This window comes from Paracoccidioides brasiliensis, assembly GCF_000150735.1.
Source record: "Paracoccidioides brasiliensis Pb18 unplaced genomic scaffold supercont2.7, whole genome shotgun sequence".
NCBI lineage: Eukaryota > Fungi > Ascomycota > Eurotiomycetes > Onygenales > Ajellomycetaceae > Paracoccidioides > Paracoccidioides brasiliensis.
In genome coordinates, this window is record NW_011371364.1 from 1,092,451 (window position 1) to 1,114,045 (window position 21,595).

At 48.6% G+C, this 21,595-nt stretch overlaps 7 protein-coding genes across 7 annotated transcripts in view; 3 read left to right on the plus strand and 4 right to left on the minus strand.

Moving 5' to 3' along the window:
* Window positions 1-533: 533 nt before the first annotated feature.
* On the plus strand, window positions 534-3,184 carry PADG_06024 (uncharacterized protein; the record flags this gene model as incomplete). The annotated part of the gene is made up of 6 exons (XM_010763204.1): window positions 534-558; window positions 668-737; window positions 798-869; window positions 950-1,379; window positions 1,446-1,674; window positions 1,746-3,184. The coding sequence occupies 6 exons, from the start codon at window positions 534-536 to the stop codon at window positions 3,182-3,184; spliced, it is 2,265 nt and encodes a 754-aa protein (XP_010761506.1).
* Window positions 3,185-5,511: 2,327 nt separating this feature from the next.
* On the plus strand, window positions 5,512-7,798 carry PADG_06026 (uncharacterized protein; the record flags this gene model as incomplete). The annotated part of the gene is made up of 9 exons (XM_010763205.1): window positions 5,512-5,648; window positions 5,752-5,778; window positions 5,831-5,900; window positions 5,970-6,069; window positions 6,129-6,191; window positions 6,255-6,281; window positions 6,351-6,844; window positions 6,913-7,443; window positions 7,523-7,798. The coding sequence occupies 9 exons, from the start codon at window positions 5,512-5,514 to the stop codon at window positions 7,796-7,798; spliced, it is 1,725 nt and encodes a 574-aa protein (XP_010761507.1).
* Window positions 7,799-8,480: 682 nt separating this feature from the next.
* Window positions 8,481-11,636, minus strand: PADG_06027 (uncharacterized protein; the record flags this gene model as incomplete). The annotated part of the gene is made up of 8 exons (XM_010763004.1): window positions 8,481-9,496; window positions 9,570-9,632; window positions 9,695-9,865; window positions 9,977-10,573; window positions 10,679-11,119; window positions 11,192-11,296; window positions 11,370-11,447; window positions 11,534-11,636. The coding sequence occupies 8 exons, from the start codon at window positions 11,634-11,636 to the stop codon at window positions 8,481-8,483; spliced, it is 2,574 nt and encodes an 857-aa protein (XP_010761306.1).
* Window positions 11,637-12,172: 536 nt separating this feature from the next.
* Window positions 12,173-12,684, minus strand: PADG_06028 (uncharacterized protein; the record flags this gene model as incomplete). Its single annotated transcript, XM_010763005.1, has 2 exons — window positions 12,173-12,265; window positions 12,421-12,684. The coding sequence occupies 2 exons, from the start codon at window positions 12,682-12,684 to the stop codon at window positions 12,173-12,175; spliced, it is 357 nt and encodes a 118-aa protein (XP_010761307.1).
* Window positions 12,685-14,012: 1,328 nt separating this feature from the next.
* PADG_06029 (uncharacterized protein) lies at window positions 14,013-16,446 on the minus strand (the record flags this gene model as incomplete). The annotated part of the gene is made up of 2 exons (XM_010763206.1): window positions 14,013-14,267; window positions 14,362-16,446. 2 exons carry the CDS (start codon window positions 16,444-16,446, stop codon window positions 14,013-14,015), a joined length of 2,340 nt encoding a protein of 779 aa, XP_010761508.1.
* Window positions 16,447-17,363: 917 nt separating this feature from the next.
* PADG_06030 (uncharacterized protein) lies at window positions 17,364-18,384 on the minus strand (the record flags this gene model as incomplete). The annotated part of the gene is made up of 4 exons (XM_010763006.1): window positions 17,364-17,697; window positions 17,790-17,846; window positions 17,898-18,239; window positions 18,320-18,384. 4 exons carry the CDS (start codon window positions 18,382-18,384, stop codon window positions 17,364-17,366), a joined length of 798 nt encoding a protein of 265 aa, XP_010761308.1.
* Window positions 18,385-19,246: 862 nt separating this feature from the next.
* PADG_12029 (uncharacterized protein) overlaps window positions 19,247-21,595 on the plus strand; it is a gene marked incomplete at both ends in the record, with an annotated part of 6,726 nt that continues 4,377 nt past the window's right edge. Inside the window, 4 exons of the mRNA XM_010763316.1 lie at window positions 19,247-19,790; window positions 19,886-20,514; window positions 20,570-21,247; window positions 21,326-21,465. Coding sequence (XP_010761618.1) covers window positions 19,247-19,790; window positions 19,886-20,514; window positions 20,570-21,247; window positions 21,326-21,465 — 1,991 coding nt within the window. The remainder of the gene's footprint in view (window positions 19,791-19,885; window positions 20,515-20,569; window positions 21,248-21,325; window positions 21,466-21,595) is intronic.

Sequence of the window (21,595 nt, forward strand, 5' to 3'; positions counted from 1 at the left end):
ACCCTCGACCCCCGCTGGCTCCCCTCAGGCAGTCCTTGGGATTACCGACTCTGTACTGCTCGATCCTGCTGCTTAAAAGCTCCTTCCTTCCTCAAGACAGCATTTTACTTCTTCTTTCCGTTCGGCTCTCGTTCGCGTAATATCTACTGTTTCAAGCGCTGGCATTTACTTGTCAAGTTCGAGAGAAGCAAAAGAAAAAAGAAAGGAAGCAGGCAAACAAATATAACGGGTATATTTGTTTGCATGTTAGAGCGCACTTTACAATTTGCTGGCTTGAGGGAATTGACTGCGTTTCAGCCAACGGGCACAAAGATAAAACCTACAGGTATAAAGGCAATCGAAGCAAACGTTTCGAACGGAAAACCTGGCTTATGTGTGCAAATTTTTCAAAAGCTATACACAGCACCATAGCTCCAGGAATTCATAACTTTGACTGTCAGATTGCTCTGTCGCTTCCCTGGGGTTTTCTCAAAAGTCCTCCATTCGGTTTCCCATCATCTTAAGTTGAATTTGTCCTGTGCCTCTGAGTAGACATGACAACTCCAAATCAGTTTGCTTGTGAGTTATCACTGTCACTGTTTCGTTGTCAAATTAAATTCACTGGCTTTGTGCAACTCCATCTGCATACAGTTAGTCCAAAAGAGAATCATATACTGACACATTCTAGACCGCACACAAAAGGGTATTGCTATTGTGGATGCATCTCCAGTTTATGAGCCACTACATGGGTTTTCGAGGTATGCAATGCACATCATTTGGTGGCAGCTGTATATTGGGTGCTAATTGGGTTCCCGCAGACCAACAGGTAACTTGCGCTGCTGCACTTACTCTCCATGCGGCCGGTATTTTGCCTGGGCGGCTCCGGAAGGGTATGTCCTTACGTTTCCTTGCTCCTGTTTTCACCTATCCGTTTTGCATGTGACCTTTTCTAAAACGATATTTCCTACAGTGTTGTGGTTGTGGATCCCTCTGTTGGTCACATAATTACTACGCTCCCTGCCGAGAATGTTTATGAATTGGGGTTCTCACCTCTTGGATCATACATCATCACATGGCAACGACCTTCGAAAGACGAGAACGGTGACGCCGTCAAAAACTTGAAGGTTTGGAAGGTTGTTCCGGGCCTGCCCGACGGTGACAGCAGCAACCAAGAGCATACCAGTATTGGCAGCTTTGTGCAGAAATCTCAGACTGGCTGGAATCTGCAATATACGGCTGATGAGAAGTTCTGCGCTCGAGTTGTCACTAATGAAGTTCAATTTTATGAGAGCGGGCAGCTCGGGAAGGTGTGGAATAAGCTGCGGGTTGAAGGAGTGGTGGACTTTGCTCTATCCCCTGGAAAGAGTAACTCAATTGCGGTGTTCATCCCAGAGCGCAAGGTTAGCTGAACCCCCAATTTGTTCCACTTTTATATTTTGCATGTTAACGCTATTCGTAATCTATAGGGTATGCCAGCGTCAGTCAAGGTTTTCAATGTACCGCAATTCAATTCTCCTGTTTCGCAGAAGAACTTTTTCAAGGGCGACAAGGTTCAGTTGAAGTGGAACAACACTGGAACGTCTGTTATAGTTCTTGCACAGACTGACGTCGACAAGACCGGGAAAAGCTACTATGGGGAAACTACTCTCTACCTCCTGAGTGCTAGCGGAGGATTCGACTCGAGAATCGACCTTGGTGAGAAGATTACGTAGAAACCACTCTGCAAAGTGCTCCACATCCTTGCTAACTCTCTCTTCAACCTATAGACAAGGAAGGCCCTATCCATGATGTGACATGGTCTCCGAACTCGAAAGAATTCGGAGTTGTCTATGGATACATGCCCGCAAAAACCACCATCTTCAATACTCGCGCTGTTGCAACGCATTCGTTTGCCCTCGCGCCTCGCAATACCATTATTTTCTCCCCTAACGGGAGATTTGTGATCGTTGCTGGTTTTGGTAATCTTGCGGGCCAAATGGACATATATGATTTGCATAAAGATTGCCACAAAGTAACAACCATCGAGGCGTCTAATGCTAGTGTGTGCGAGTGGAGTCCCGACGAGAAGTTCATTTTGACTGCCACTACGAGCCCAAGACTCAGAGTCGATAATGGAGTTCGCATCTGGCACGTGGGAGGTGGACTGATGTACAACGAGGATTTGACAGAGTTGTACCAAGTGTGCTGGAGGCCCCTGTCTCCAACCTTTCACCCATCGGAAAACCCATTCCATCCCATGCCCACTCCGCAACCTTCTGCGCTCGAGTATCTAGCAACTAAGAAAGCGCCTTCAAAGCCAGCGGGGGCATACCGACCACCTGGTGCGCGTGGGCAAACCACCCCGCTGGCCTTCAAACGGGAAGATGAAGGCGGGGAAAAGTTTGTCAGAGATGGATCATCATCTTCTGTCGGAGGCAACAGCCTAAATGGGTTTGGGAAACCTAGACGGCGCGTCGTTCCAGGCGCAGAGTTGGCTGGGGAGTACCTTCCACCTGGCGCTGCACCCGGAGGCGGGGTAGTACTCCCTCCTGGAGCTGATGGAGATGAAAAAATCTCAAAGGCTGCAGCGAAGAATAAGAAAAAACGTGAAGCAAAGAAAGCAAAAGAGATGACGGAGAAGTCTGGAAATCTGACAGCTGACGCTGCGGCGGATTCAACTGTTCCGACCGGTCCTAGCGCCGACCGTCGGGATCGGAGAGCCCACTCCCGCAGCCGTTCTCGAGGAAATAATGTTTTCCACACACTTGATCCCAACAGCTACAGCCGCCAGAATCGCGATCGAAGCCGTAGCTCTCACCGCAGACAGCGTAGCGATCATCAAACTCCCTCCAATGCGCCTCCAACTGGCTCTGCTAGCCAAAATCGCTCCAATGTTAACACCAGTGTCGCAGCCAACGGCACAGCAGCAACCACAGCAGCAGCAGCAGCAGCAACAACAACAACAACAACAACAACAACAACAACAACAACCACAGCAACAGGAGCAGCTCCCCCACCGGATGTAACAGTCACCTCACCGGTGACTCCTGGAGGCAGCACTGCCCAGGAGAAAAAGATCCGCAGCCTCTTGAAGAAGATCCGTGCGATTGATGAACTGAAGATGCGTGTAGCGAGTGGGGAGAAGCTAGAGGATACGCAACTAAAGAAAATTCGGACTGAGGACGAGGTACGGAAGGAGTTGGAAGCCTTGGGACGGACTGGTTAGAATTAGACAATCACTGATTTTTTGGTGAAAAAGATGTCGATATGGATGCTTGCTTGAAAAAAAAAAAAAAAAAAAATATTTTGACAGCTAGCTCTTCTTTTTTGCTTTGTTTGATTATAGCCCCTGTCCCCTTTTGGTGTACCTTGAAAATCTGTTTCTAGACCCATGGCGTTTGGAATCCTTCCATCCGAGAAAGATATAGAATTGTCATGACATAGGACTAGAGACACGGAAACATTCAACATACATAGATGTTCCCCGCCAGCACTATAGTTTTTATTTACGATTCTAGTTGAGTTCGTGAAGCAGTTAGTTTTATGGCATAATTGAGTCTTCTCGCTAATTTGCATGCATGGATATGAATTTTGTTTGTGGCGGAACCGGGCTCCAAACCCAGAAAGCCCATTCCTTATCACCATCTTCTAATGAAAGAATGATCTCCCAAACCAAATTTGCAGATCCCATCGATTTGGTGTCATGGTTTCATAGAATCAATCAGCAAGCTCTCTTGGTCCAGCCATGTGCGTAACTAGCAGTTATCCTCACCCACCCAACAAGACATAGCGGAAGTGAGTGCAATTCCCGTCAGATAAAAAACATGGAGCAGCGTCCTTCTCCTCATTCCGAGTTGAATCAGGGCTGCCTCCGTTGAGTCGTCAAGAAGTAGACAAACCGCATCGTTAGGTCCGCGGTTTCCGACCAGTTAACCAGTTAACTAATAATCCCAGCGCGGGAAAATGAATCAGGGTTTAGGCCTGAAGATCCCAACCAATCTGAAGCATCAGTGCCAGCATCATGCAGCAGACGTGAAACGGATTGGAGGAATATGTGCAGTTAAGCATCATTGGGGGGCAAGATGCAAGGGCGCAGGTTGCTTTTAGCGGCGGTTAAAAAAAACCTTTTCGATCCTGACCGGACGCGACGACTGGAGATCTAATCACCCATTTTTTTTTTTTCTTTTTCTTTTTCTTTTTTTTTTTTTTTCCCTTTTTCTTCTTCTTTCTTCTCTGTGTATTGGAAGGCTGTTAAATGACTGCTTAGTGTGCAAGCTCCGCTCTCACGTTTCCATCTTTTAAGGGACGAGTCATCGGCTCTCAGCACTGCGCTGCCTTGGAAACCCCCCTGATTCAACCTCACTGGTTTTACCCATGTACGAAGCTATGTTTCATTTTTGTCACTTCCCGGGGGTGCCTACTGGGAGCAGAGAACCACTTCGTATGCTGATTGATGGAACCCGCATCCGCGTCTTTCCACGCAAGGGGACAAGAGGAAATCCAAGGCCTTGGAAGTGCCAGATAGGTTCCAGCCTTGGTAGTTAACTAGTTGTTTAGCCCAGGAGTCAAGCAACCATTTAACCATTTTAACTACCTAAATATCAAACATAGACCCAGGATCTCCTGACCCCCAGTGGCTGTCTCCGGCAGCTGCCCAGAGCCTGCCCATTTTTAACTAAAAGCTGCGCGGGCCCTGTGCGAGAAAATATCTGATACCTTCGCCTGTCACAGCTCTCCCTCCTGTTGTTGTTGTTGTTGTTGTTGTTGTTGTTGTTGTTGTTGTTGTTGTTGTTGTTGTTGTTGTTGTTGTTGTTGTTGTTGTTGTCGTCGTTGTCGTCGTTGTCGTCGTTGTCGTCGTCGTCGTCGTTGTCGTCGTCGCCTCTCTCTGATGCTTTTGTGCTTCATGACTCCTCCTGCTACGCCGCCTCTTAGAGCATTCCGGCAGCAGCCCGTGAGCAGTTCATGATTTACTTTCTCTTCCTTCTGGGATTCTTTCCGTCTTGTTGCAACACTCCTCTAGTTATTCCCCTCTCATTAGTGGCCCTTTCATTCCTCGTCGTGTTTTGCTGGCAGCACGATCATACGTCGGAACACCTAGGATATTGAAACTGTCCAAGCCATGTTGATGATTTATTTATATTTTGTTCGTTTTACGTCTTCTCTTTAATAATCTGTGTCTCACCAAAAGGATCCCTTCTCCTTCTCCTTCTCCTCCTCCTCCTCCTCCTTCTTCTTCTTCTTCTTCTCTTCCTCCTTGCATCACCTACACAAACTGAACTGTAATTTCCCCTCCTTTGAGCTTTTGAGAACAAATCTCGATAGACACTGTTAATGTACGTTTATCATCTCTAACTCTGTGACTGACGGAAATATTTGTACGCAATTTTTGGCTGTTGAACATCACTATCAACTGAGTGTGGCATTCCTTGATTCCAAACACCTCTTCGCGAGTCTTTGCGGTTGTGCTTGCTGCGCTGTTATCGATATTGTCTGTCCAACTTTCTCTATCTGGCTGGCTGAAGGGTATTCAACCGATATCCATCGAACTTGGCGATGGGCAGCGAAAAGAGTTCATGGAGCGGCCAAACAGAACGGGCACGATGGCCGCCCTTGACGAGGATGTTGATGTCAGGCGAAATGAGCGGGGAGCCGCCACGGGATTTGACCATGAAAGAGAAATTTGATCGATGGTAGGTTTTACTGAAGTTTCTGCGGGAGATTTGTAGGAAGAAGAGCTCGTAGGTTTACCTAGAGCATCTGGCCAGGCCACTGACTTGTGGGATTTTTACGCAGGATGGTAAATGAGGGTTGGAGCAGACTGTGGGTTTATTATCATCCTTTCTCTGGTTAGAGATGCTAATTGATTCATCAGATTCGTTTTAATGTTCATCGTCGCTCATTTTATGATTTTTGCATTCGGGTTTCTAAACTACCAGTTGAAGGTGTGCAAATATCCATCCCCCCCTGTGATACAACATAACCATCCTCATAGCACTAAATTTTTATTCTAGGACAACCTCAACTCAGCACGAGGAATCTTCGGCCTCACATTTGCTATTGCTAGATCCTCGGCTCTAGTTTTACATTTTGATGTTGCCCTGATTCTCTTGCGTGCGTACACTTTCTTCTCCGAGACTGCCCCAGTTGAACCGGCCCTGACCAAGATATAGCTGTTTGTCGAACGTTCATATCGCTGGCTAGGCAAACGCCCCTGAATGGTATCATCCAATTTGGTCCGTGAACCATCCTTTCTGCCTTTCTGCCCCTTAGACTTGATATCCCTCTGACGTGGGCAGCAGATAAAAATATCACTTTTCACAAACGTGCGCCGATTCCCAATCTTGAAGCAAAAGCTTCTTACTCCTTTCTCAAACACTGACTCCATTTTCCAGTCGTGGGCTGGTCCATCTTCTTCTTCTCCTGGGTCCATACTATTGCCCATTGGAACAACCTCGCCCAGCTAGCTGCCAAACAAAAGCTGGGGTTCAAAGGTTTCCTCCTAGCCAACTTCGCCACTGGGCCCGGCTGGTCGGGTTATGTTATGCTCATTGCTCTGACAGCCATGGTTTTCACCTCAACGGAGAAACCACGTCGGGCAAATTACGAACGATTCTGGTACACCCACCATCTGTTCGTGGTCTTCTTTGTTTTCTGGGCCGTGCATGGCGCATTTTGCATGATCAAACCGGATTTCCCCCCATTCTGCAATGGAATAGGCGTCTTCTGGCTCTATTGGATGTACGGGGGCGCGATCTATCTCGTGGAGCGTCTCTTGCGGGAAGCCCGTGGCCGCCACAAGACGTATATCTCGAAGGTCGTGCAGCATCCAAGTAATGTTTGTGAAATTCAAATCAAGAAAGAGAACACAAAATCCAGGGCGGGGCAGGTACATTGATAGCTTTCCATTAAACCCACTCTCTGCATTGTGTCGCTAACCCATGCTGTTTTAAATAGTATATTTTCTTATGTTGCCCTGCAGTGTCAGTCTGGCAGTATCATCCGTTCACTCTAACCAGCGCCCCTGAAGAAGACTATATCTCTGTCCATATTCGCTGTGTTGGCAATTTCACTAAAACTCTCGCCAAATCCTTAGGGTGTGATTTTGAGAATAAGGGCGGGGCAAAGTCGAAACCAGGCACCTCTGCGGTTGTTTGCGTTGACAAGCGAACAGCTGATGACGACGTGGATCCCAAAATTCGCCGGATTCTGCCTAGAGTGTACATTGACGGCCCATTCGGAAGCGCGTCTGAAGACGTGTTCAAGTATGAGGTTGCTCTTCTCGTGGGGGCGGGGATCGGCGTTACCCCTTTTGCCTCGATCCTGAAGAGTATTTGGTACCGCATGAACTATCCGCAGAAAAAGACGAGACTGAGGAAGGTATATTTCTTCTGGGTGTGTCGAGATTTTGGCTCTTTTGAGTGGTTCCGTTCGCTACTTCTGGCTATCGAAGCGCAGGATAGGGCAAACCATATTGAAATCCATACTGTATGTGAACCTCTCCACCCCATCACATCAGCTGATGATATCGATCGACATTCTAACTGCAACCCAAACCCCACTACAGTATCTCACCGCCCAAATCAAATCTGACGATGCCACCAATATTATGATAAACGATGCCAATGCAGACCAAGACGCCATCACCGGCCTGCGGGCCCCGACAAACTTTGGCCGCCCAAACTGGGATATGGTCTTCCGATCGATTCGCAAGATCCATGCTCCGGCCGAAGCGGGAGTGTTCTTCTGCGGGCCTAAACCCCTAGGAAGTACACTGCATGTCAAATGCAACGTGTATTCTGAGCCTGGTTTTAACTTTGTGTGGGGGAAGGAGAACTTTTGATGTCGAATTAGACACATGCCGTCTGATCAGCTTTCGTTTGTTTGGACCTATATCAACAAATACGTCCAGCTTTCTTTTGTCTTTGTTTCACCCTTCACTTTACTTTATCTTCTATATTTCATTTTCGTATGTTTCTTGCCATCTGCCTCTAGTTCAGCTTATATGGATAGTGGCGGAGTGGATTTTTCCTTTTTTTTTTTTTTTGTAGCCATTAATCTAGCCGGAGATGTGGGAAGAATGTGGACACGGTAGAAAGAGGTTGTGCGTAATGAGGCGTCTCTTCCTGTATATCTCTATCTGTAGAAACCGTCTCGATGCTGTTTCCGATAGCTGCGAATTGCATTAAAGGTTTCCATTTTGGAAATCCTATAAGCTACGATACTACCACGATCCATTGCATGTAGCATTCAATTAAATATACCTCTTTGACTGTGAAGAAAGGCGTGGTCTACTTTTGGCGAGTTCTGACACAAAAGTACCTTCACCGTATGTGATCATAGCAAAATAATCAACCGATTCTCTATCTAGTGTACATTGTCTAAAGAGAATATAACAAGAAATATAGACACAAAAAAAAAAATTACTCGACAAGTTGACCAAAACGTGTAGAGTCATCATTAGCTGTCATCCGATATCATGAACTCCGGCGCTTAAATCCACTCGCGATGTCACTTCCTCGCTTTCAAAAATCTATTTCTGTTCGTCTTAGTCGGGTGGACGGACGACCTGGGGGCGTCGCAGGGACATCCGCAGACCTCGTGCGAGGCTCCTCAGGATTCCGCTCTCCAGCATCATCATCTCCACCAGGAGCACCCCCTGTACTATCCCTTTGATTATTCTCATTAACTCCCTGCGACTGCCCATCCTTCGAAGGCGGCGACCTGAACATAAATTGCTTCCCTTCCTCGCCCTGTTCGCTAAGCCACCTGAAATCCTCCTCTTCGACCAGGATACCACTACTCTTAGTGCCACTGCTATTGCTACTCCGTTGATTATGGCCGCGGGAACCCCGTCGTATAACCCGTTCCTCCTCCTCTTCCTCCTCCTCATCATCATCAGCAGCAGCAGTGCGCGTGGAGGGCACAGCCAACCGAAACATGGAATCCTCAACTTTAAAGGCTTCCTCGACAGCTGGAGTCGCAGGCAGCGTCAACATTTCAGTTGCTTCCACGATGCCGTCTGCGACAACACTTGTCTCTCCAGCGTGGACGTGGACGTGGACGTCACCATCCTCCTCGGGATCGTAGCAACCTGCACCAGCTTCAAGAGACGATGCGGACACCTGGTCAGCTGGCAGGCTGGCAGCAATTTGCCCTGTCCAACGACTGATCAAATAGCGTTTAATCTTCGAGACAACACCCAGGCTATCAACACCACTATCGCCTGTGTTCCGCGGAACATGGATGGTTTTCTCAGGGGCACTCCAGCGTTTGATGAGAGACCATTTGAGGCGTGCAAGGCGGCCTTTGGGAAAGATGTAGTTCCGGGGCCCCGTAAGGGACCACAATTGGGGATTCTCGGTGGCCAGGTCATGGAAGAAGTTCTCGTAGATACCCCGCTGGTAGGGAGTTTGGCGCCCGCGGGCCATGAGGTGCTTGACGATGTACCAGCCGATGAGCACGCACAGCATGAATGGTACGCTGGATATAAAATACCACTTTATGCTTGGGTTGTCAGCGAAGGTGTCGACATTCATCCCTAGTGTAAAGCAGAAGTTGTTAGGCTTGAAAAGGTCAGGTCGGCCACGGGGATGTCTGGGGCCACAAATTACCAAAAAAGCCAACGATAAAAGTCAGGGGCAGGAAAACGAATGTTATCCAGCTCAACCGCCACACTAGATGTTGGGTCCTTAGCAAAGAGCAGACTCCAGCGGGATGAAAGGAAAGGGACACTTACTGCTGGTACCAAGTTTGATGCTATGTCTGCTATCACGGATTGAAACGCTCTGGTACAGCAGCAAAATCAACGATTTCGTCGGCTTGACCAAGTCTTCCGTAACCAACGTGCCCAACCTGTCGTAATCTCCCGGGATACTGTCCAGCCACGTATCATCCGTCTCCATATCATCTGTAGAAACCTGTTAGCACTGGGTATACTCAAAGCCACAGCTACCAACCCCCCAACAACAGCAACAGCAACAGCAACAGCAACAACGAAAAGCACCAGATGGCAACCTACCCACCAGCTCCCCCAGTCTTGTCCTCATCTCCTTCACAACATCGATATGTATAAACAGCAACTTCTCCACCTTCAACCAGATATTCGAGTTCGTCCACAACTCCGGCGCCCGCGTCTCGTCCGCGGGCTGCTCGTAAACTTTATCTTCCAAAATACTAACGTGGTCATACGCCAGGTCCAAAAAGGCATCCCACTCCATCACCACCGCCTTGAAAACGTCCTCCAAGATAATCCTGGAGCACTGGAACGCGAGGTGCTCATCCGTATCCACGAGGTCTCGGGACTCAAACGCGAGAAAGAATGGCAGCCGGCGCCAGCGAGACTCCCAGAGACGACGGGCAGCGATCAACGTGTCCTCGATGCTGTTGGAGTGTGAGTTGTCAAAAATGAGGATGGCGTTGCCGTTGTCGAGAGTGTCGAGGCGGGGGATGTACTCATGCTTCGTCAAGTGGCTCTTGACGCTCTCGGACTTGGGGGGTTCGCTGACGTAGGGATTCTTGATATCCGGATCCAACGGCACATCGACGGCAACCTGCTTGTGCTGAACGTAGCAGCCGATTCGCTGTACATAGACATCATAGCCAAATATGGGATTATCTGGAGTAGCGTCAGCAAGCATGTTTCCCATCCCCATCAGCGTCTGCTTGTTGCTCTCTCATATATCGCTACCACATCGCACAAACCGGGGATGGGAGGCCCTACCATCTTCGTCAAAGCAATTCAGCCCCATCATCTTCAAGCTATCATCCTCCTCATGCTGAACCCTCGACGCGCCGGCTACCGGATCACGCACGGTATAGTGTTTGAAATAATCCAATCCAAAAGAGGTCTTGCAAATCCCGCGCCACGGATCATATTGGACTTTCCATGTCTTCCCGCTGAGAAAAGGCTTGCCTCCACGCCGTTCAGGTCGCTTATGACGGACATAGCGACCAAAATCAGTGCCGACAAGGTCATCTCGGTTGTCGATGTTGAATTTGCGTAGAAGATATTTGGTAGCCCAACTTGCGTTCTGGATATGGAAAACACGCAGCACTGCCTCATCATTTCGTTCCGGATTAATGTACACCTTTCGCAGCTGTTCGAGGTCATAGATTTCCTGCGCGGCTACTTTCCGCATACCGACTTTACAGTCATCTAATCCTCGAAAAAGCAGTCAATTAGCTAATGGGCTCCTCTTCTTTGTTCCCCACGGTCTGCTCAAATCCTACCCACCCTGCTTGACGAAATCGATTATTAGGACCCGACCGCTATATAGGTCTATTTCAGAGTATTCTCTATGCCATTTGGGACCCAAGTCTTGTTTCCGCGGGTGGAGAGCTGGAAACGTTGCAAATCAAAATAAGCTTTATATCCGTCCGGTGAAAAATAGCCAGCTATTTATTTATCATACTTCTCGCTTTCTTATTACGTTTGGGAACAGTCGGTAGTTCCTCTGCAACCCGTGGAGACGGACGAAAATATTCTGCTCCTCCAGAAAATAATGAACGACGTTAGCAAAATCCTATCTATATATTGTGGTTGGAAGCTTGTTGTTTTCCTTGGAGAGAGACGCACCATGGCCTCCTGCAAGGTTCCTGGTGTCCAGGCTGGGTGGGAGAGGCCTCGCGGTGGTCGGCACCGCAGTTGATGAGGTCGTCGGGTATGTTGGGTCTCCCATACCGGAAATATGTGCGTTCAAACATTAAATTTCAGTGGACATACAGCACCAGGAGGATGAAGATGGAAGGCCGCCCAATGCATACAAATCAACAATCTAATCGCACAAGCGGAAGGGAGGTGGGTATATTTTTTGAAAAGACCCCATTTATTTAAACACCCAACAGATGGCGCTTTGGCAGACACCGCGTTTGAGGCTAATATGATTTAGGGTCAACGACACTATTCATCGTCGTTTTTTATTTCATGACGACTTGAATGGATAACTAATTGGTGCTCCGCATTCAAAATAATGTCCAGCGGTTGCTCAGCAGGTTGATTGTTCTCCAAGCGCATGACGAGTCAGCAAGCAGCTGGTGAACCGTAAGGCATCCGGGATCAAGGGTCCCGGTCATCTGGACGCTGGATCTGTGACCTTGGGATGGCAGCTGAATTATACCCGGAATTATATCATCCAAGGGTATGAATAACCAACGGACGAGAGAGACTAGGGAATATATTCCTAGGGTTGAGGTCCGACGAGTTATTGACTACAGGTTAGCACAGATAGATTTTCAGAACCAGAGCCAGAGCTGGAGGAGTAGTTATCAAAAATGCTCCTGTAACTGACGAGAGAAATCCATTCATAGTCTGAAAAGTTAGTTAATTAGTTAGTTAGTTACACGTCAGTTTAAGCTGCTCGGCTCTGCAAACTTACCGTAGGTTTTACTATATTTTTCATCTTACCACTGGATTTGAAGGGGAAATTTCTTGTGTTTCTAATCTTTCTCATGATTCTCATGCACTTGCAAACTGATTTCATAATTCCAGAGTGTGGGGTCTATATTGGTGAGCTGGGTTGGGGTGGTGCGATGTGGTGGGCATCCTGCGGGGATTTGCCTGTGGGGACGAGCGGATTCTGGTCGAATACACTGTTGATCGGTTGGGGAGGGGTAGAGAATTTGCATCGCAGTGACAATCTGGCAGATTTTCCTGTTAGCAAGCATGCGAATATGAGGAGGAAGTTTCGGTAGCTTAAGTGTTATCTGAGACTTCACGCTATATTGCATTTCATCCAGGCTCTTGGGGGATAACCTATACGATTCGAACTGATGAAGCCACGAGTCAGTAGGTGCCCATTTACCAGATTGCGAACATATTCTCAATGTACTTAAAAGTGAATATGGTTTAAAGTCAGCTTTGCATTTGTAAAAAGGAGCTGGTGGAGGGGCCGTTTGGCCAACAGAGCATTGTTTAATCCCCCGCCAGTTGCTATTGCTCTACAGACAGGCTCAGGGCAATGTCCGCCAATCCACTCCTCGGGAAGATGGAATCCGGAGAGAAACATATAACTGTCGACCTGAGGGTTGCTCTCATGATATCAGGATGATGCACATGTCTGCACGTCAAGGAGCCTCTACCCCTTTTCTGCGGTCACAGACTCGAAGGACTGAATTGGATGTAGGGATTTGCTCTGTGCAGATGCAACGCATCCAGTGTTGAGTGACTCTCGATGTATTGGATGCGAGTTTCCGCGTTGGTTTATCCGAATTCTCTCTTTTTGTTGAAATCAGAATAAAGGTTGTCTCCTAGTTGGTTTGCATAATTGTAAGAGCGTATATCAGGTACCAAGGAAACCCTCCCCCAAAACTATTAGCATAGAATATTCTAAAAGTACAAATCTGTTTATTTTTATGTATTCCTGATGGTTGTATCCGCTATGCTCCTGATCCATCCAACTATCTGAGAAGTTCAATTGGAAAAAAAGAAGAGGTAGAAGGGAGTCTGAGGAACAGAAGATGTCAAGAACATCGACACTCAAAAGTAAAGCGTACCCAAAATCACCGTCCCATGCAGTTACGGAAAGCGTACGTTTGCCATTAAAATGCTGGGACGTTTCAACGGGAAGAAATACCAACAGAAAGAAAAAGTGTGAAATTAAGATCTCGGCATGATAAACAAGAATATTTATTTCGAGAACTCGAAAGTAAATCGGCTGAGCCCCTATCGTATTCCTTGCAGATTGAATCTCTATTAAAGACAGAACTTTGACATAGACAAATTAAGATGTTGGAACATTAAGAGAGAGATAGCCCGGTAGAAGGAAGGGAAAATATCAAAAGCTCATCGACAGTCAAATAAATAGCAGTCCAGCCCACTCCTCTGTCCCATCCAGAGACATCATTTTTCTTCAATTTTTCGCCAAAGTCAATACATAACCCCGCGAGTCCCATGATTAAAAAGCAAACAGAACAAATCCCATTTATGCAAAAGAAAATAAGCAAGGTGACCTGGCGGACCTCATGGTTTAGATAGTATCAAGAGAAAAGAAAAAAGATTAAGAAAAATCAGAAACAAAACCAGCCCATAACACACCAAAAAAGAAAAGAAATTTTCGCTACTCCGCCTTCCCCTGAGTTACCTTGGCAGCCTGGATAGCAGACATCTTCTGTGTCCAACCCTGCGTGGGGTGCGGTTTCTTCACGGTGCGCAAGTCATCTGTCGAAAATCCCGGAATACGCATGTTGTAGTTGCGTTCTAGGACGAGTTGGATGTCGCGAATATCGAGGGTTGACGATGGGCGAAGTTTTGCCAGGCGGCATGCGGCGGTGATGACGTCATCGACGAAGTCGTCGGCCATTTGGAGGATAAACTGTTTATTTTATTTAATTTTTGGGCTTGTGTTAGTAGATGGTAAAAGACGCGTAAATACACTGAAAGGAAATGTGTAGGTCGTAGATACATACCTCTTCGGCATCAGGAGTGAGCCCCTCTCCCTCTCCACCACCCGTAACCTGCTTAACAAGTACATCCAGCATCTTCTTGCTAAGCACATGCTGCCCTTCACCCTCGAGCACATAGCCGGGATGTTTCTGAATAGCTGGCTGGCCCATCACACCCCCAGCATTCTGGCTGGGTCCGCCAGAAAGGGTGGGGCGAGCTGGACCCATCGTTACCGGTTCGGGAGCTTTGACGTTTAGGTTCTTTGGGATAGACATGTGGACTTGGCGAGTGGTAGCGTCTGCGCGGTGTGGGGCGTACCCTTGTGGGTGTGCGTGGGTGTTTTGCTGTTGTTGCTGTTGTTGCTGTTGCTGCTGCTGCTGCTGTTGCTGTTGCTGTGACGGCTGAGTTTGCGTGGTCTGTTGCTGGGGATTTGAGTAGGTTTGCGCAGACTGTTGGAACGCGGCTTGCTGGGAAAGAGGGCGAGGCGGGCCTGGGGGGATTTGGGAGGTGCTAGGGGGAGTTTCGGAGTGAGGGGGTGGCTGCTTGAAAGGTTGCTGTTGCTGTTGCTGTTGCTGTTGCTGTTGCTGATGCTGCTGGGTGGAGTTCAGAGGAGTGGATTGGATTTGAGTTGGGAGTGAGACTGGGGCATGTGGTGTTGGTGTTGGTGCGGAGGGCAGTCCAGGTTGCTGTCCAGAGGAAGACATGGATGTTTGACCAGCCTGGTTACGCGCGGCTACGGCAGAAGTGATAGTATGGGCAGCCGGAGCAGAGATAGGAGCAGGGACTGGAGGACGAGATACGTCTGGTATTCCCGGTTCGGTTTTAAGAGCGAGACTTGGTTGTTGTTGTTGTTGTTGCTGTTGTTGTTGTTGGGGGATGGTAAGAGGAGGGCCAATGGGCTTGTTGTGTTGTGTCCCTGATGGAGCTGGTGTTTGCTGCAGTTGCGGTTGTTGTGCTTGCTGTGACTGCGGTTGTGCAGGCGCCTGTGACTGTGTTTGGCTGGAGCGAAATGAATCCTGTTGCTCTTTGAACTTGTTTAGAAATTCACTCCCCTCTTGTAAAAGCTTGTTTGCCGCCAACTGCCGATTTTTGAAGTCCTGCATTTCTTCTTGCGTCAAATTCCCCGCGCTCTGCCGCTGGGTATAAGCCTGGCGCAACTCGTTTAGCTTGACTTTGCCCAGCTCCTGCTTCTGCAACGCAATGCCATAACGTAACTTGGCCTCACTCAACCAGCCTTCAATCTGAGGTTTCTCGATCCTTGGAGGATACACAAAGTTTAAACTGTTGACCTTGGTTTGGATCTGTGGAAGAAGTTGCTGAAACGTCTGTGGCTGGCCCATTTGAGGGCGTGGTTGTTGTGGTTGCGGTTGCTGTTGCGGTTGTTGTTGCGGTTGTTGTTGTTGCGGTTGTTGTTGTTGTTGCGGTTGTTGTTGTTGTTGCGGTTGTTGTTGTTGCGGTTGTTGTTGTTGTTGTTGCGGTTGTTGTTGTTGTTGCGGTTGTTGTTGCGGTTGCTGTTGCTGCTGTTGTTGTTGTTGCGGTTGTTGTTGTTGTTGTGGTGGTGGTGGTGTCTGGGTTGACTGCATACCGTCGCCTTGTTGCTGTCCCGGCTGTCCCGGCTGTCCCGGCTGTCCCGGCTGTCCCGGCTGTCCTGGCTGTCCTGGCTGTCCTGACTGTCCTGACTGTCCTGACTGTCCTGACTGGCCTGACTGGCCTGGTTGACCTGCCTGAGGTCTCTGCTGCTGCATCTGATGAAGCTGTTTTTGCTGCTGTTGTAATTGGATCTGTTGAGCTCTGCTATACTGGTAAGATTTCATGCCGCGCATAAGGGAATTCGAAAGGCCTGCGAGTTTTGCATGGGCGGAATTGTATTCCTGGGAGCCTTGCGGGTGTGAGTTAATGATCTCCCACAGACTCCGGACAACCTGGGTATTTGCAGACTTCTGTGCGTCGTTGAGATGAGGAAGTTTTTGGACCTGATCCGTGCGAATCAGGTTATGCTGCTGGGTGGCGAGGTTGGGGGATGCGTTCGCCGGGTTTGATGGGTTTGGTAGGCTCGCTGGGTTGGGTGGAGGGTTCTGGGACGGGGTATTAGAACTGGGGGGATCCATTGTACTCTATGAGCCTGTATTGATAATGGGGGATCTCTGACTGATCAGAGTAGAGAGAGAGAGCGAATGAGTAGATGGCCTCAGGATGGAGAGAGGGAGAAAGAGTCTCAGCACAATTTCCACATACGAGTGTGAAGCTGTTGGAAGTTGAGATAAACAAACGAAAGAAAAGTGAAGTTGACGAGAGTTGCTGACTAATCAGAGCGTCAGTAACTAACTATAAAAATGGATATAAATCCATACAAAGAATATGAGTATAAATATATTTTCTAAGAGCAATTATCAATTGAGATACTCATTCAATTCATAGTAAAGCAAGTGTTATATATCATCACTCTGGATTTGTTCTCTCCCCTTTTGTACAGGACCGAAACATACTTCTCCGTAGCTGATCTCAAAGAGAGCCATAGAACAGCTCAATCTTGCCAACAAATATCTCCCAAATATACCCCGAGTCCCCAAACCCGTGGCACGCCATCTCAATATTTGCAATTGCGTTATCTCCCATTCCAAGCAAACAAACGCCGCATTTTCATCCCCCTTGCTTCATACGGGAGCCGGGATCGGGCAGTTTCCCACACCGCATTGAGGGCAAATATCCCTCGTTGCCAATATATTAATCTTCCCCTTCATCTTCATCTCCCACTGCAAGCTGTAAGGAGGGAAAGGCGGCGGGCACTGGTAAATAATGGATCCCACTCTGCATCAGCAGGCGGAATAGCATATAGCAACGACGATGCCAGTTTAAAATGGCAACGGCATCTGTAATCCCCATTCAGATAAACAGTATCCCGGGGCTCTCTTAGGATTGAAGCTCCTCGAGGCCCCTGCAAAAGTACCTGTAAAAGTACCTGGATTCAAAACCACAGAGTCCACACATCTGCAAAACCGAATCCAATCCACCCTGTATCTACCCTTCACCTCATAAGCCCACCCAAATCCCTCTCCATCCCCTCCACCCGCTCTTCCAGCCTACGCTTCCGCTCCTCCAGCTCGCAAATCTCAGCCATCTCCCGCCGCAAGTCTTCGTCCGTGACGACCGGGATGGCAGTATCAACCGCAGATTGCGCCATGTCATACTCAGAGTCGTCGTTGTAATTGGAGGCAGAATATGACTGCTGCGATCTATTCATCCGCTTCAACTGTGCAGATTGCTCTGCAATGCGCGCTTCCAGGAGGGCGATGGAGTCTGAGATGTTGACGTGGCGCTGGCGGAGGGAGGAGATTCGCTCTTTGGCGCCGGCGATGGGACTGGCAGCAGAGGAGTTAGTCGCGTTATTTTAGTTCTAACTGTTCCAAGCAAAACACGTATGGCCATAACATATGAATTGGTTTCGACTTACTATACATTGCACAGCATCTCCGCCCCCCGCAGCAAAACGTCAACATTGATCTCACCCCTTGCAGCGGCACGTCCGGCCGAAGCTGCAGATGCAGACATGGACGAGGACGTGTTGGCTCCAGTTGTCTTCTTAATCTCATCCAGCATCTCACCGCCCAGCACCTGGGCAACGGCAAAGTGGCTCTTATTGTGTTTCGCGGCGTAGATGCGGCTGGCCATGGAGTCTCCGCCGTCGCCTGCTGGTCCCATTGCTGCGGTGCGAATTTCACTGCCGGTGAAAGCTGTGGCTCTTCTCGTGGCTCTTCGTTGGCAGTGTCTTGAGGAGTTGCTTTTGTTAGAAAAGGGGTCGATGGAGAAGAGGGCTCGTTCGTGGGGTTCTGTGTCTCGGATGAGGGAGGTTATGTCGTTGGTTTTTAGCATGGCGTTTGCAAAGATTTTGGGAGGGGGAAAGCTGGTTATTTATGCAGTAGTATGTTAGATATGTGTATGTAACGGTTTCATATATATCGTATATATATGGCATCTACTCACGGGAGATCTGCGATGGCAGCTGCAGAGAGGGAGATCTGCTCCAAATGGCTCTCGAGGAGGCCCATGATGAGCTATCGCAGTAATGTAGTGTATGATGTGAGTTGGTCAGGGTTTAGAGAGTTGATAGAACATATCAATTGAGCGGTGAGAAAGTTGTGCAAATAGGGAGTCCCGCTGATATGGACATCTACTTGGCAAAGTGATACCGTATATCTTTGGTGATGTTGGTAGATGTTGCTGATGTTGCTGATGTTGCTGATGTTGCTGATGCTTGCTGATGTTTGCTGTGAAGAAATACGTAAATACACCGATATTTATCAACTCTATTAATGATACTTTGATGATGTGCATGCCAAGTCCCAACGATACAAAGTATTTTCCAGGTACCCATTTTATATATATCCACAACAAGAGATAAGAGATTAAAGAGATATGAAGACACATAGCACTGCACAATGGGATGGATGCATAAGGCATAAGAGATTAAAATCCAAACAACTACTCTCCATATACTTTTCAGATACTCCTCCAACTGTCCTCGTCCGGCCCTTCATTAAGAATGCCAACCAGGTTTGAGCGAGTGAGTTTTACTTCTGCTGCTTGCTGAGTCACCCGGCCTTGGCCTGGTTCTTTCTATTTCTCCCAACGCCCAAACCCAAAAAAACCAAAACCTGGACAAAACATCATCAATCAACTGCATCCAACGACGCAGGACACCGGCAGCATCAGCTTCCCTACAGCCACCTTCTCTGCTCTCTGTTCTACGCTCCGTTCCCTGCTGTCTCCCTACCTTGATTCTGTAGTCTCTGTCTCGTCCTTGTTCTATCCTTCTTTCTCCCTTCCCTCAACTCCCGCTCTTCCTCCGGCTACCCTGGTTCCCAAGCGCCGAGCAGCACGCCTATCCAAGAGCTCTCTCCCAGCCCAATAATGCCCGCAGAAAGGCGTTCTCTCAGGTCCAACAAGTCGGACCCCTCCGCCAACGGAGAGAAAGCTCTTTCATCCTCACAGAGCTCCACCTCCAACTCAAAAGACAAACCCGCTCCCGCCACCAGATCATCAGTTCGGAGTAAGACTGTAGCTGGCAAAAAGGGTTCCACCACCTCTTCCCCAAACAACAACATGACCGCTGATGAGAAGCATCATACTAATGGCTCTGAATCTGCGGAGAATCATGTCAACGGGACGGGAGATGTGGAGATGGCGGATGAGGCTACCACCAAAGGCTCTGCTGAGCAGCAGCAGCAGCAGCAACAACAACAACAGCAACAACAACAACAACAACAAGCAGCTACACGTGACGGAGGTGACGGTGATGAGGAGATGACTGTCGTGGTACCTCCATCCAAGAGCTCTAGGTTGTCTGGAGATCCGGATCAGAATAGAACGGATGTTGCCATGAATAGAGCTGAAGACGGTGGTGATGCCTCGGAGATTGAGATGCAAATCGATCCCAGAGACAAAGCCTTATCAGGTATTATTATCATCTTATATCAGCATCACACCACATGACATAGCTCCGGTGACTGACTAATTTCTAATCCCTCTATTATCTTTCTATGTGTATAGATATTAAAAGCAATTTCTCCCTGCTGGAACGGGCCGTTTCCCAATTTGATCCACGCTTTACATTGCGGGTCTTGAGGACGATATCGTCAATGCGGAAGCATCTCTCCGCCGATCTTCTGGTCCAGGTCATAGTAGAGACATACCTCCCCTCGGATTCAATGGCATCCTTCCTGCTCGCGTCTCTAGACAGGCAGTCGGCTTTCGCGGATGCTCCTACAGATTCCTCAATGGATATCGATAATGATGCCAAGTTATCAGCAAAGACCGGAACTGGTGGTGGTGGTGGAGGTGGTGGAGCTGCTGCTGCTGCTGCCGCCGTTGCTGCGCGAGAGGTTCTTCCAGAGGTCGACATTTACCTCTCCATCCTCATCCAGATATATCTTTATGACAAAAAGGATATCGAGCGAGGTGCAAGCTTCTCCAGCAACCTAGTGAATCTATTGCGAACAATGAACCGAAGGACTCTGGATTCCTTGGCTGCCCGTGTCTTTTTCTACTATTCTCTCTTCTACGAACAGCTTGCTCCCCTTCCGCCTTCTCCAGCCGCAGCTGTCATCTCCATCCGCCAGCCCCTGCTCTCAGCTCTGAGAACCGCAGTCCTTCGCAAAGACCAAGATATCCAGGCCACCGTCACCACCCTCCTCCTTCGCAACTACCTCTCCACCTCTCACGTCTCCCAAGCAGACCTCTTCATCTCCCGTTCGGAATTCCCCCCAGCGGCCTCCCAATAACCAAATCGCCCGCTATCTCTACTATCTTGGAAGAATCCGCGCCATCCAACTGCAGTACACAGAGGCCCACGAGCACCTAATCGGCGCCACCCGCAAGTCCCCTTCAACGCACACCGCCGGCGGCTTCTACCAAGCATCCACCAAGCTCCTCATCGTCGTCGAGCTGCTAATGGGTGATATTCCCGACCGTTCAATTTTCCGCCAACCTGCCCTCGAGCGCGCCATCCACCCTTACTTCATCCTCGTGCAGGCAGTCAGCATCGGAGACCTGGACGGCTTCGTCAACACCGTGCAGAAGCACAACTCCACCTTCCGACGAGACGGCACGTTCACACTCATTCTACGCCTGCGGCAGAATGTTATCAAGACGGGGATCCGGATGATGTCGCTGTCGTACACGCGCATCTCGCTGCGGGATATCTGTCTGCGTCTCGGGCTGGATAGCGAGGAGTCGGCAGAGTATATTGTTGCCAAGGCCATTCGGGATGGGGTGATCGAGGCATCGTTGGACCATGAGCGTGGGTTTATGAAGAGTAAGGATGTTGGGGACGTGTATGCGACGGCGGAACCGGGGGAGGTTTTCCATGAGCGTATCCGATTTTGCTTGAACCTTCATGATGAGAGTGTTAAGGTATGTTTCTTTCTTTTTTTTTTTTTTTTTTGGTTACGTTTACGTATATGTATGTACGATCTAACTGGGCTAAAACAGGCCATGCGATTCCCGATGAACCAACACCGCATCGAGTTGAAGAACGCGCAGGAGGCGCGGGAACGCGAGCGGGAACTCGCCAAGGAGATTGTCGAGGGGGACATGGACGATGACGATGCCGGAGGGGACTTTGATGGGATGTAGCGGTGTCCATAATGTTCGTGTCAGAGTCATATATTATTTTGTTGTCACGGGCGGGAGGGGTGGTTTGATCTTTGATTGACAGACATCAATTATACTTAATTGGGACCAGGGAAGAAAAAAAAAAAA